Source organism: Xyrauchen texanus, chromosome 30 (genome assembly GCF_025860055.1).
Source record: "Xyrauchen texanus isolate HMW12.3.18 chromosome 30, RBS_HiC_50CHRs, whole genome shotgun sequence".
NCBI lineage: Eukaryota > Metazoa > Chordata > Actinopteri > Cypriniformes > Catostomidae > Xyrauchen > Xyrauchen texanus.
The window spans coordinates 39,411,363-39,426,155 of record NC_068305.1 but is presented as its reverse complement, the minus strand read 5'-3'; the positions used below and the strand labels follow the sequence as shown (position 1 = coordinate 39,426,155).

The 14,793-nt window shown below is 39.6% G+C and overlaps 1 protein-coding gene across 1 annotated transcript in view; it reads right to left on the bottom strand.

Moving 5' to 3' along the window:
- Positions 1-12,291: 12,291 nt before the first annotated feature.
- The window catches only part of LOC127623963 (sushi, von Willebrand factor type A, EGF and pentraxin domain-containing protein 1-like), a 47,769-nt gene continuing 45,267 nt past the window's right edge, over positions 12,292-14,793 (bottom strand). The window contains exons 16-20 of the mRNA XM_052098535.1: positions 14,265-14,435; positions 13,702-13,872; positions 13,434-13,604; positions 12,978-13,148; positions 12,292-12,506 (exon numbers count right to left, since the gene is read on the bottom strand). Of these exons, the coding sequence (XP_051954495.1) occupies positions 12,292-12,506; positions 12,978-13,148; positions 13,434-13,604; positions 13,702-13,872; positions 14,265-14,435 (899 nt within the window). The remainder of the gene's footprint in view (positions 12,507-12,977; positions 13,149-13,433; positions 13,605-13,701; positions 13,873-14,264; positions 14,436-14,793) is intronic.

Sequence of the window (14,793 nt, the reverse complement as noted above, 5' to 3'; positions counted from 1 at the left end):
GCCAGGGTGGGAGATATGATGGCAAGGATATAGGCTCTGAACATGATAAAGGATGGTTTCTATTTTCTGCTGTTCATGATGGCCCAAGATCAGCTGTTTGTTTCTGTAACCTCTAAGCGCTGACTCAGGATCATTGTCAGGGAATGTCAGAGTGATTTAATGGCAGCGGTCTTGCTGGGCTGTGGAATGACCGAGTGCTCGGAGCAGTTTTGTTGGAATGAGAATGCAATGAGGGGTGCAGTGACAGATCTAGGATCAGATATTAGGTTGATTTAGAGGTGCCTTGCCATTTGAACACCGCAATGCAAACAATGAAACAAGCTAAACACTTAAATTAACAAATGTTGAAAAATGACTAAAATATTGTCTAGAATTTTTCTTCCATCATATATATGACTGTGTGTATGTTGTATTGCAAAACTGTAATGGAAGCTTGAGTCTTTACATTTCTGCATTTAAACCCTCAAAGTCAGCCCCATTCACGTCCACTAAGTTTTTGTAATAAAAATTTTTTTTGTGGTAATCAACATTTTGCCACAAATGCTTTTGATTGGGTGATGTCGATTTAGTGTCGAATTACTGCATGCTATTTTTTTCTTACCTTCATTTTTACTTATGCTATAGGCATAATTATACTAAATAAATCATTCTATAAAATTCTACAATTTAAAGGTGCACTCTGTATTTCTTCCCCATTTAAAAGACGTTTTACTCCTAAAGAAATTATTTATTATTATATATTTTTTTAGATTAATATTTTTTAGTGATAGACTCTAAAACACAATACAGAACAAAGCAAAACACATGCAGAGTCATCCATTTTCCACATTTAACCCCCATTATTTCCCAGTCCCCCTCCTAGTCCCCAATCCCAACCTAACCCCCCCAACAAACATTCCCATGGTCCAAGCCTGAGTATACACATATAAGCACGAAGAGAGGGGGGAAAAAAGATTTTCTCTTCACATGGCTCTCACTGAGAGCCTTTCAGAAAGGTCATGTATTTGTCCTATTTCTTACCATATGCATCTAATCTGCCAAGCTACTTTTATGACATATTTTCAAATGCTGCACTCCTGCCCAATTCGGTGAATCATTCTTGAAATAGAGCGCCGATTGACTTCCATAAGAATTATTTCTCTGCCAATCATTACACTAGTTTGATAACAGTCCCATCACCCAATATACTGTACATAGTCTGGGGCAGAATTAAATTGGAGTATCTAAACCTCACAGATAAAATTCTGGACTCCTAACCAGAATAATTTAATCTTGGTGCAGAACCACAGAGCATGGGCTATGTCTCCATCCTCCAACTGACATCTCCAGCAGGTAGTTGTGTCTTTTAGACCAAGCCTAAACAATCTAGAGGGAGTCCAGTAGAAACAATGCTACATCTTAAACCGGATAAGGCGACCCTTGCATCCCTAGACATAGTGTTAAACCTTCCTTAAATTGTTTTCCTATTTTTTTTGGTATTCCCTCCAATACCAAGTTCAAATCTCTTTCCCATAACCTCTTAAGAGCTGTGACGGCTCCATCTCCCAGACTCCGAGTCAACATGGAGTAATCCACTGATGCTTCATGACCCTTTCCAAAGGTGGTGAGCACCATACAAAGTGTGGCTGCAGGTTTAGGGGGCTGAGTACTACCACCAAAAATAGAGCAAAGTAAATGGCGCAGCTGTAAATACCTGAAATATTGAGACCTAGAAATCCCAAATTGATGGTTTATATTTTCAAATGATCTCAAAGATCAGTTTTCATAAAGGTCACCAAGAGGAGCAACAACCCTCTCAATCGATTCTTTCCAGTGAAATGGAGACTTGTAAATACATAATTTGGGGTTCAGCCATATGCTTGAGGAAATATTTAGTATACTGAATGAGTTTTTACTTCTCTAGGCAATTTAATAGAAAGATTTTGCAATGGTGAAATTGGGGCAAGGACTGTTTGTTTAATGTTGTACCATCAGGGGCTCTCTCAGGTGAAAGAGACCAATTGGCAAAGTGTCTAAGATTAAAAGCATAGTAATAAAACATTATTTTGGGGAGGCTTAAACCTCCATTGCCAATTGGTATATGTAAATTACTGAAATGTAAACAAGGTTGTTTACCGTTCCAAATGAACAGCTTGGATATTCTATCAAATTGTTTAAAATAAGAAAGCGGAAATTACAGAGGGAGAGACTGCAGTAAATTGATTTTGGGGATACAATTCATTTTTTATAACTTTGACCTTCCAAGCCATAGGCAAATGTAGTGAAGCCCACCTATCAACATCACATGTGAACCTTTTCATTAATGGGTCAAAATTAATCTCTCAAATTTGCTGGAAATAAATGCCTAATGCCTTGCTTTGGCCATTGAAAGGTGCCAGGTTGGAAAGCTGTGGTAGGGCAATATGCTGTCAGAGCAAGAGCTTCCTATTTAGACCAATTCACCCTGTGTCCTGAAAATTTGGAGAAAGAATTCATAATTTAATGGAGGCTTTCAAGAGATATTCAAAAATATAGAATTTCTACAATGGCATCTGTAAATGAAAACTATTGATTTTGACTGATGCTGCATCCATGGCACTAGGTGTCACTGATGAAACGAGCAAAAAGTTAGTGAGTGTAACTTTTAGTGTGATTTGCTAGTTTCAGTAGGGGTATTTTTTATTTTTACAGAGATTGAGAGCGATTTCTAAACATCCTCCTCCCTTGAGTCCATTGTCTTTTTTTATCTGCGAGAATGCCACAATCCCTTCTACTTTCTAAAGGAACAGTGCTAAAAGCAAAGCTGAGTTTTGTCAAGAAAAAATCTAACTCTGTATGAAAGAATGCCACGTCTGCAGGTAGTCAGCGGGCGCAGATGTCTTTCTCCAAAGTGTTTTTGAATTCTTACGTGTGGTTAAATGAGAGAGCATTTTTATCCAGGAGTCGAAATCTGCATTTTGCATCCAAAAGAACTGAGAAATAATTGTGTACTCTTAATAACAAGCTCATTTTGATTGACAAGCCCCATACTCTGATTCATAAGGTTCCCTCTCTCAATTCTCTGGCCCAAGTCAAGAGTCCAGCCTCGAGTCTTTGTGATATCCTGGTCACTATGGTTTGGGTTCCTCCTCTAATGTAAATCTATGAGATTTTTCGCCCATTTTATTGTCCACCACACAAAAGCTACCATGCATATATATACATACGTGTGTGTGTGCTATTTTCCCTCAGGCTATGACTAAAACTCTCCAGATCAAGGTTACAAACTATGGTTATAGATTTACACCCCCTCCAAACGCTAACCTTTCAAACTTGCTGTTTTCTGTTGCCAAGGCGACTTGCCTGCAACCCTCGTAGGTCTGCTTGGAAGTTCTAGAAAGTCCCCAAGCGTCCCTCCCACCTCTTAGCTCCTTTTGTGATGATTATGTGTGAGCTTGATCATATTTTCCTTCCAAGACCTCCCCAGAGGAAAGAAACTGAAGCTTGACATAGAGAACTTCACAGTAACATTACCATAATATCATCTAGAGTTTAGCAAATAACTATCACAGTATTGTTTACCTTGGTTGTTTCTGGTTTCCTGTTCACACCTGTGTCTTGGTTTGTAATTAGTCAAGTTTCCCAAGTTAATCTCACAAAAGTCGGACGGCTTGTGGGAGTCGTCGTACTGCGTCAACATTTGTTGTTTAATTGGGCATAATTTTTTCTTTCAACGTGTCACTAGTCCTGCAAAACCTCACTGGTGTGATTTATGCTGTTACTGCTGTGGCAATGCCAGTAGTTCTCTCACTGCTTACAAATGTGCTGGGATGGTCAATTGTACAACAAGATCACAGGACATCTCAGAGCTCCTTCCAAATTCAATCTTTTAAGTTAGCTTGGCAAGACTGCTCCTCATAATTACTCAAGTCCGTTTTCTGAAGATTTTATTAGAAGAATATTTCAGCTCTGCAGGTCCATACAATGTAAGTGAATGGTGGCCAGGCCTTCAAAGCTCCAAAAAGCAGATCACATAACCAACACCAATGGTTAAATCAATGTCTTCTGAAGTGATCCAGTTGGTTTTGGCTGAGAACAGTCCAAAATGAAACTTCTTTTTCACTATAAATATTGACAGCAGTCATCATGATTTCAAGCTCGATTACACTTCCTATAGTGGCATAAACTAGGAAACAATTGAGCTTGCAATCATGATTGTCGGCAATGGCAAGGTGTGCAATAAAAAGGTGTTATATTTTAGTTTGTTCACACCCAAAACCGATTGGATCATTTCAGAACACATTAATTAAACCACTGGAGTCATATAGATTATGTTCATGCTGACTTTATCTCCTTTTTAGAGCTTCAAATTTCTGGCCACCATTCACATGCATTGTATGGACCTACAGAGCAGAGATATTCTTTTAAAAATCTTAATTTGTGTTCAGCACAAGAAAGAAATGTCATACACATCTGGGATGGCATTAGGGTGAGTAAATGAGAGAATTTTCATTTTTGGGTGAACTGTCACTTTAAGTAAGTGATGCTTGTTTAAAATTGCATATTGCAGATTCTCATCCTATTTTTATATTAAGTAATAAACACACTTAATAAAGAAACACGCGTTTCAATTGGATCACAAATTACCTTCAAACTGAACTGAAATTTTCCAAATGGACAGTTATTTCCTTTTAAAAATCCATTTAGCCGGTAAAGTTTATTTAGCGCAGTAGACAGTGCTTCACTGCCATCATGGACACGCATGTCCGAAACACTAAATGGCATTTGCAGTATGTTTATGAAGAAAGCCGTGCCTGATTGGTCCGAGAAGCTGTAACCCTTCTCTACCCCTTAACCTAACCCTTACCAACTATGAAGCTCATTCCTCATATGAATGAGTCTTCCTCTGCCATCCTACAGTTCAGAAATCGTGACGCATCCGTATGGATTTGCGTTTACACCATGCAATGCGATCAAATGCATTTCTGACTATGTCTGTAAGTGGTTTTGGTGATCCGCAATGTGTAGCTCTTGCCAGGTATATTAGATCTCCTTTTCAGCTTAACTTTTAAGACATTTGTACACAGAATTAAATTACACTGCAGATTACCAATTTATTTTCAGACCTAACTAGACACCACTCATTGAATTAAGCCTGCAAGATAATCATGTAAAGTGACAACAGTGTTGCATACTACCTTATCGTTGCATATTGTGGTTTCACGTCCTATTTTTCATGTTAGGCACTAAACACTCATGCAATCAACAATCATGCCATGGTCCAAATCAAGGAGATCACATTTTTTCCCATTCTGATGGTTGATATGAACATTAACTGAAGCTCCTGACCCGCATCTGAATTATTCTATGCACTGCACTGCTGACACATGATTGGCTGATTAGATAATCGCATGGATGATTGTTGGTGCCAGACGGGCTGTTTTGTGTATTTCTGGGATTTTCACACACAACAGTCTCTAGAATTTACTCCGAATGGTGCCAAAAACAAAAAACATCCAGTGAGTGACAGTTCTGTGGACAGAAACACCTTGTTGATGAGAGAGGTCAACAGAGAATGGCCAGACTGGTTTGAGCTGACAGAAAGGATACGGTAACTCAGATAACCACTCTGTGCAATTGTAGTGGGAGGAATATAGTCTCAGAATGCTATTCTGAGATGCAGGTTGGCGCTGTTTTGCCGGCACGAGGGGGGCCTACACCATATTAGGCAGGTGCTTTTAATGTTGTGGCTGATGGGTGCATACTTAACCTCATTGTTTCCCATCCCCATTGCCTGTTCACATCTGTGCAATGTTTTCCATGTATGTTTAGCAATTCTTTGTTTAGTTCTGGAGTTTTTATATATGTCTTAATCATGTAGGTCTTCTTCTGTATTTTTTTCATGCTAAAAACGACATTTGAGTTCACCATATTTCTTAGTTTCCATGCACTGTATTGTCCTACTTAAGGAGGTGTCGATTGTATATTTAGAACAGGTGCATGCTCTAAATGATCTGTCGCTCTTGTCTTTTTGCTCTCTCCGTCTCCGTGTCTTATTACTTTGTGTCTGAGCATGTGAAGTTGTGAAAGATGGCAACACAGCACAGCACTGACAGTGACCCAATTACCCCAAATTGTTGAATCTCATTGAAGGCCTTGTTCCAACATCCTAAACCTCTCATGGAAACCCATTTATCATACCTGGCACTTTGTTAATGTGATACCTGTTTTAGCCAAAAGACAAACACTCTAGGTCTGTTCCAAAACTGCATTTTTGTATACCACGCACTCCCAACGTGAAGGCTCCGTAATTATGCTACCTTCTAAGAAACCTTGTTTTTGCCAAATGTAAGGCAGTATCATATGTATCCTTTGTGGAATATTTTGAATGAATAGTGAAGAGCTCAGAAAACAAATAGTATTAATCAAGCAGACAAGCCGGGAGAAATGATATTTATTGACTTTTGTTAATTAATGATTAAAGTTATATTGTGCATTTGTGCCAACCATCCCAATATGGGGTTTCAACTTAACGGGGCGAAAATAGAAGTGGGTAAAATTGCCCATAGCTTCACACCACAGGTGTGTGCGTGTGGCTGTGGGCAGATCTATCTACCTCTGAACTCACAATCATACTGCATCTAGTCAGCCTCGGGGACCGAGAGCAAAAGGGTGTGTGTGTGTGTGTGTGTGTGTGTGTGTGTGAGAGAGAGAGAGAGAGAGAGAGAGAGAGAGAGAGAGAGAGAGAGAGTTTATAAACTAAAAGGGTGTGAATGTATTTGTGTGTTGCCCAGGATTGTAGGACTGATCTATACTGTAAATTAGGTCACATAATACATTCAGCTCAGCTCATGAATATTAATTTGGTAGTCTGATATGCTGAATATTAGAATTACCTCTAGCCACTAAGTGACTGTTCACACTGGATGTGTTTTTGCATCCATCTGTGCTGTTTTGGAATAATTTCTCTGTAAACACATGCTAGACGGACATGTTTGCCTGTTGCGAAATCATGTCTCACTGTTTTTCAGCATCTTGTGCCATGACCACAGCGTTCACAGATGCTGTGACATTAAATGAACTAAATTCAACTACACTGTGTTCCATTAGTTGCACTACATCTAGCCTTTTAAACTTATTTTTTATTTATGTTTGTGTGAATGGCCCATCATTTACTCACCCTCAAGCCTAACTTTCAAGCTCCAAAAAGCACATATAGTCATCATAAATGTAATCCATACTACTCCAGTGGTCTCCATGTCTTCTGAAGGGATATGATAGGTGTGGGTGAGAAACAGATCATTAGTCATTTTTGTACTATTAATGCATATCACCTTGGGGGTGTGCAGCGAAACCATTATATCTATTTGTTCATATGACAAAATGATCTGTATTTGCCTCTGTATTCAGATAGAGCCAGTGTGGGCAGGGCTTAAACTGGAAGTGCGTTAAAACTAAATGAAACGCCCATTTTTACATTTTACTCTTATGTTTATAGTTAATAATAAAATATGCCTTGTGAATGCCTTTTCATAATAATAGCCTGATAATAAGAATACATTTTTACTATTATTATTTAAATGGTAATTGAATTATTTTATTTTATTACCAGATAAATCTGAATTTGTTGGCTACATTAACTGTGGAATATGTTGTTAACTTTGGCTTCTCCTGGTGTTTCTGATATTATCTGTCTGAATCAGACTTTTCGTTCATCTGTTCATGTATAACAACATTATTCAGATTTTTCACGATAGGACACTATTATTTATAGTGGCGGATCGGAGGCAGAACTCAAGCCCCTTGTGGATGGAACACCCCGCCGTGTTCTTGGGGAATAGAAAGGGTCTTCCCGCCCCTGGCAGCGGTTCTCCCGCTCCAGTCAGACGGCAGTGAGACCCTCCCCGCTCACGGTCGGTGGTCTAAGCGGATGGTAGGGGACTCTTCCGCCACTGGCAGCGGCCCTGACTGCTCCAGACGGTTGGTTAGGAGCCCCTTCTCCCCTCACGGTAGGGGGCCATACCTCTGCTTCCAGGCAGCTACTATGGAAAATCCCTCCTCCTTCCCGTGTTTCGGCACCAGTGTAAAACAATTTAGACAGGCAAGGAGGAGGCGAGAACCGGCTTCATAATATAGATAATAGTTTAATGACAAAATAACCAAAAGACACAAACACACACGATGGTCAGCTGACCGTAAACGATCTCTCTCTCTTGCACCACCTCCCGCAGTCGGCCTTTATCCCTCTCAGAGGCTTGATTAGCCTGATAAGGGACCAGGTGTGTAGAATCACAACCCGGCTCCGCCCTCCGCCCTGTCACAATTGTGTTTCTTGGATTATCAGTCAAACTAATATTTTTTTATATTATTCGGATGAATCCGTTATTCATTTTGAAGTCATTATTCGTGTCGTTCTGAATAGGGTATTAGGCTCCAGGCACATCCCTAATATCGCCACCTAGTGGTTTGGCTGGTCAAAGGTGGAGATTTATAGATATTTTAACAGGATTTAAATATTGAGCAGTTTCTCACCCACACTTATCATATTGCTTCAGAAGATATGGATTTAACCACTGGAGTCATATGGATTACTTTTATGTTTCCTTTATGAGAATTTTGGAGATTCAAAGTTCTGGTCACCATTCACTCGCATTGTATGGACCCACAGAGCTGAACTATTCTTCTAAAAAAATCTTCATTTGTGTTCTGCACAAGAAAGAAAGTCACACACATCTGGGACGCAATCTATAATACCAAAGAGTGAAAACACAATGTGATAAGCAGCCATTTTACTTGCAAAGTGAAACATAAAATGCTGTACTTGCTCTTCTTTGGGAAGAAATGTAATCTTTAAATCACTCTGTATGGGCAAGCTTGTTTGAGACTAAATGTTGGTTTATCTAGTTATATAGTTAAATGGCGGTTAGTTGAAGTTATACAGTATTTCTCTTGAATTAAATATATATTTGCACAAATTAAATATTTCAGTTTTTTCACAATTAACATCCGATTTAACAGACAAATTTCATAAAATGAAATAAAATTTAAAACATGACACTTGGTTGTAAATAGATGTTTTAGAAAAATATCATTAAAATATGTGTATTGTAAATAATATAATGATATATTCTTAAAATAATTGTTTAAGAAATAAAATAATACAAATGGAAATGGGGCAACAACAAAAAAAACGTTTTAAACATTTTGAGTACCCCCCCCTCCCTTGCCTCACAGGGCTTTGGTCCACTGCCTCCGCCCCTTTTACCTCACCACCAACACACACACACATTCCGGTGGCGGGAGAGAAGAACAACGTTTTTGAGTAGTTGTGGAACTCCAGTAAGTCAATGTTATTTTATTCACTTTAAACATCGGATAAAGTGATTATTTTCTCTTTAATATAGATGATGCTGAGTCATTAATAAATCATGTCAAAAAACACATATATGATTGTGTACTTGTGTACCAATGTACTTTTGTCACTGATACAGTCTGCTATGTTAGCGATTATAACGTTTAACGTTACCCTTGTTTAATACAGTCTATGCGTTTACCTAGCTTGTTTAATACAGTAGTATATCCCCGCTCAGCTCACACACACACCCATAAAGTGTACGCATACACTACGTGATGTAACGTTAGTCTTGTAGATTAGACTAGTCCGGGTGGGCATTTAGATTTTACCGCATGTATCAAACATGTTGTGTCGTGTTTTGATGTGCCATATTTGATTCAACACAAATGAGAATGAAATGCAGTAGATTAACACTGAATAACGTTGAAAACAATCCCTCACCTACACACAATCACACAGCTTTAAAAAAAAACATAAAAATGTATAAAAGACCAAATAACATTTTCATATTGAGTGAACAATCCCTGAAAGACAACAAGACAAATACCAGAAACAAACTTTATCTATTCAAGCGTCTTCATTTCATAGCACAATATACATCAATGAACAGAGACCACATCATTACAGGTACATCAACAATGGGGCAAGCCATGCCATTGGCCATCTAGTCCACATGACACCTGTGGTGAGCCAGTGATATCAAAGCCCTTGCTGCAGATGATGATCACAGTATCTTTGGGTTTGTTCAACGGCTTCACTCCATTTTTTATCACTCCATTTGCCAGTTACGACCCAAGTTTGGGACAACATAAAAAGCAGTCAAAACCTACTCCGTCTTCTGTAATCTATTTAAACTAAACAAGACAACCCTCACCATCATCTTCAAATAAGAAAACATCAAACAAACACTAAACACTGGAGTAGATTTCCTGGGGCAGCAGCAGGCATGAAGTGCAGCCAGCACCTCTTTAAATAAGCAGGACTCCAGGTGTAGCAGGTTAGAGTCTCCACTTACATCTGATTGGCTCAAAAGAAACAGCCACAATAGTGTTTGACAGGCCACGGTTACAAAACAACAGAAATAAAACAACTTGATACTGATACTGAACCGATCAGCTGTAAGTAACAGTGAAGTCACTCCCCCGTCTCTCACAGGAAAATCTTTATATTGAATTAATTTAGTTTGATTTTAAAAAGAACATCTTAAGGGAAATAAGCTTTTTTTATGGTCACAAAATATATGAAGATACATTCTTTTATATATGTAGGAACATAATTTGTGTGAAAAGAAACCACAGAAGGTTGTTTTGGATGGTAAGTTGGCGTAAATTTTGAAGTATTTTGTCATTTTAAATAAATGTGATTATTTCCAGGATTTTCATTAGCTTCATAAATTTGCAACATTCGAAAAATTATTAAATGACCTCAAAATCCAACTTCAGACATTGCGCACAAAGACCTCATGGAACGGGAACATTTTGCAGTGTATAGTGACAAACAGTTGTTTAGGAAATTCCTGTGTCAGTTTATGCCATTTAGTGTTTTTGGAGATTGTCAAATCAAAAGGAGCCCTTTACCCCAGGGCACCTTTAGCTCTGTTGTACCCTACGTGCAACTTTTCAGCAATTTTTTTTCTCTCATAGATTTGGCCGACTGGTTAATTATTTTCAACAATGTTCTGACGGTTTTAATATGTTCAGTAACTTTTACTTGGTGAATTCCTTTTAGAACCGGCTATCAGGGTTGCTCTATTGGTCCTGCACTGCCTAATCATTTACCCGTTTTCCATAAATATGCCTGTATTCACAATGAATGCGTTTAATGTCCTATTCTTGTATGTGCAATGATCATAATGCATGCCAAGCACGTCCCAGATAAAAGCACCTTTACAGCTGAATTTAGTGGCTTTTGGAACAGATTAAGTATTTTAAATGGGTCAGATATAATGTTTTTTGAGGGTTTCTTTTTAGACTAGTCGACATCAAAATGTACATTTAAACGTCAGTTAGTCGTTCCGCACATTCCTAGTCAATAATTAAAAATGAGAGTCCTGAGTCCTATTCGACACCTGTTGTACCCATCTGCCAATAATTGCAGTGATTTTAAAGTGCTTCAGAGATCATCATTCCTAGGTGGACATTCTCATAGCATCAGCAACTGTCTGAGTCTTGTTCCCTGGAACCCACCATTACAGGCATAACCATACAGTTTTCTAGAGTAAAGATCAAACACATTTTAGTGACAGTAGCAAAGAACTAAATGATGGGCAACAGATATCCACCTTAAATCCGCTGAACTACAGATTTGTATCTTTGGACACAGATGTGTGGACAATGGACTAGGGCTAAATTTGAGACTACACCACTGCAAGTCATGAATGGGATCTGGAATCCTTGGGACCCGTTTCCATTGAATTTGATCCACATGCAGCACAATCGAGCCATGAAACCAGTCATTCCCCTGGGCCTACTCCTATGGAGCGATAGAACTAGTGGACCAAAATTAATGCTGAAGAATTCTGAAATTTCCCCATTTCCTCTTAAATGGAGACTCTGTGCATTCCCATTTAGTTAGAAATATTGGCTTTGACCATTTCTAAAAGGTTAAACTCCTCAAATCCCATCCTTATCACTAGAAGGTCTCCACGCTCATCTTCAGATGGAACGAAGCTCTACTGAACCGGCGATCTGAATCCTGCGCTTGTGGAGGGTTAAATAATGACATTTAACATGGAGTATCCCAAAGATCAAGGAAACTGTGCTGCCCGTATAACTAATGATCTTCCACTTTCTTGATCTAAAAGCAAACTAAATAGACTTGGATATTAATCCTTCAGAAGGCTTCAGCAAACTCAAAACATTCTTAGTTGATCTGATGTTGGATTTGCTTCCAAATTCTGATCATAAACAAACAAGTCAAGAATGAGTCAAGTTTGGTCACATTTATGCATTTAATACATCAAGGATTGGTCATAGCCATCAAGGAAATTTTGCTGTGAAGCGGCAACGGGGCAAGCCCTGCCATTGGCCATCTGGTCCACATTTGGCCACTGATGCACCAATCATACGACAGCCAGCTTTGCAGATGATGCTAACAGTATCGTTGGGTTCGTACGATGGCTTGGCTCCACCTTTTATCACTCCATTTTCAACCACGGGTGCTGAACAGGTCATGGATTCTGGACTCTGAAATACTGAAAACCAGAGAAACAGAACACTACATTCAGGAAAGTCACATTGGGTGCTCATGTAGGTTAACCAAAAACACATATGTAGGGGTGAATCATAATCTTCACTTTTCAATGAAGCTCACATGCACAAACAGGAACCTTATTACATTGGCCGACAACCAAAAGTGCCATTTTATGCCAAGAGGAAGACTGAACTTCAGCAATTACTTTAAAATTCAGTAACAAATTACACAATTCGTGCATTAGATTGAGTCTCTTACAGCCAAATTTTGTGATTTGCAAAAGGATGTTTAATTACAGTCTGAATTTGCACGTCAGTGAAGAGCTGCTCGTGTGGACACGCTGCTATTAACAGCACTGTGTCTTGCAGTATTCAACTGAACAAATGGTTACCAGAGTGGGTTACGGAGAACCATTACAAAACTTTGCTCACAATGGCAGTAGAAACACAGGAATAAAAAGGAAAACCCCTACCTGGCTCACAGGTGGGAACATTTGACGTCCAGGAACCATCTGCTCCACAGCGGAGTTGCTGCGCTCCATTCAGCTTGAATCCAGGAGAGCAGGTGATCTGAACAACGGTGTTAAACACGACCGCTTGTGGGGCAACCTCACCATTGGCGACGTAAATGTCTGGACATGTTACTGAGGAACAGAGAGCACCATGTGGAGGGGCAGAAAAAAAAAATAATTCAAAAGACTCCAGGTGTTTAAAAGTTAAATAACTCCCATAATTGCCTTTACAAGTGCCGTTTACGGGTCACAAAATATGAAAGGCAACAGACATCGTGCATGTGATTGACCATGTAGGGGAGCAACCACCAAAACAGACACAGGAAAAACCCTGCACAACAGTGAACTAATCGGTTGAGAGAGTGAGTGTGAGAGTGAGAGGCCTTACACCAAATAGAGCACCCCTAGATCGCCTACCTGGCTCACAGGTGGGAACATTTGGAGTCCAGGAACCATCTGCTCCACAAAGGAGTTGCTGTGCTCCGTTCAGATTGAAACCAGGAGAGCAGGTGATCTGAACAACGGTGTCAAACACGACCGCTTGTGGGGCAACCTCACCATTGGCGACGTAAATGTCTGGACAAGTTACTGAGGAACAAGAGAAAGCAGCATGTGGAAAAATTTATACAGGGAGTCTAGATTCCGCATCTGGCAGTAGAAACAGAAATAAAAAGGAAACCCCTACCTGGCTCACAGGTGGGAACATTTGGTGTCCAGGAACCATCTGCTCCACAGCGGAGTTGCTGTGCTCCGTTCAGATTGAAACCAGGAGAGCAGGTGATCTGAACAACGGTGTCAAACACGACCGCTTGTGGGGCAACCTGACCATTGGCGACGTAAATGTCTGGACACGTCACTGAGGAACAGAAAGAGAGATAAGCATGTGGATAAACAATGGGGTTGGTTTCTCTCCATATCTAAAAGACCATCTGGGAGTCTTGCTAAGGTCTTACCAACATCAATTTTATTTTCATAGTAAATCTAAATTCAGTTGTGCAATGCTTTCTAGAACACTGGTAAAATGTAGCTAACAGAAAATACAGTTTGTGCCAGCCAACGTGCATATTAGTTGAATATTGGTGCCCTTTAACCACCTCCAAACAGTCAGAGTACTTCATTAAATCGGCAGCATTATACACCTAAATACAAGTCTACATACACCTGCGCTTCTGCCACACACTGCTTATGCTGGCAGTTTGAATAGTGCATTCAGTTAATGCTGCTTGTGTGCACCTGAAGAGCACCTACCTGGCTCACAAGTGGGAACATTTGACGTCCAGGAACCATCTGCTCCACAGCGGAGTTGCTGTGCTCCATTCAGATTGAATCCAGGAGAGCAGGTGATCTGAACAACGGTGTCAAACACGACCGCTTGTGGGGCAACCTCACCATTGGCGACGTAAATGTCTGGACACGTTACTGAGGAACAAGAGAAAGCAGCATGTGGAAAAAGAGTCTCGATTCCTCATCTACACATCATTCGAATGCATGATGCACAATTTGACTTTGACAAGTTTAGGACTGTAGAGCAATGTTTATTGCAGAACATTCCAAAGATGACTTTTCTAGCAGGCATTCAAAAAAACAAAGCAAATTTTATCAGCTCTTTCCTGGTAATTTATTATACAAATTAACACCACATCAGGGGTCAGTATTATATTACAGTAACACTTTTAAAGCCAATCAAGTTATTCATCTAAAGTCATGAGTGGTTCTCTCGTTTCCTTGTTTGATTAATAGCCTTTATATAACAGCCAACTACACAGTGCTCAATTCA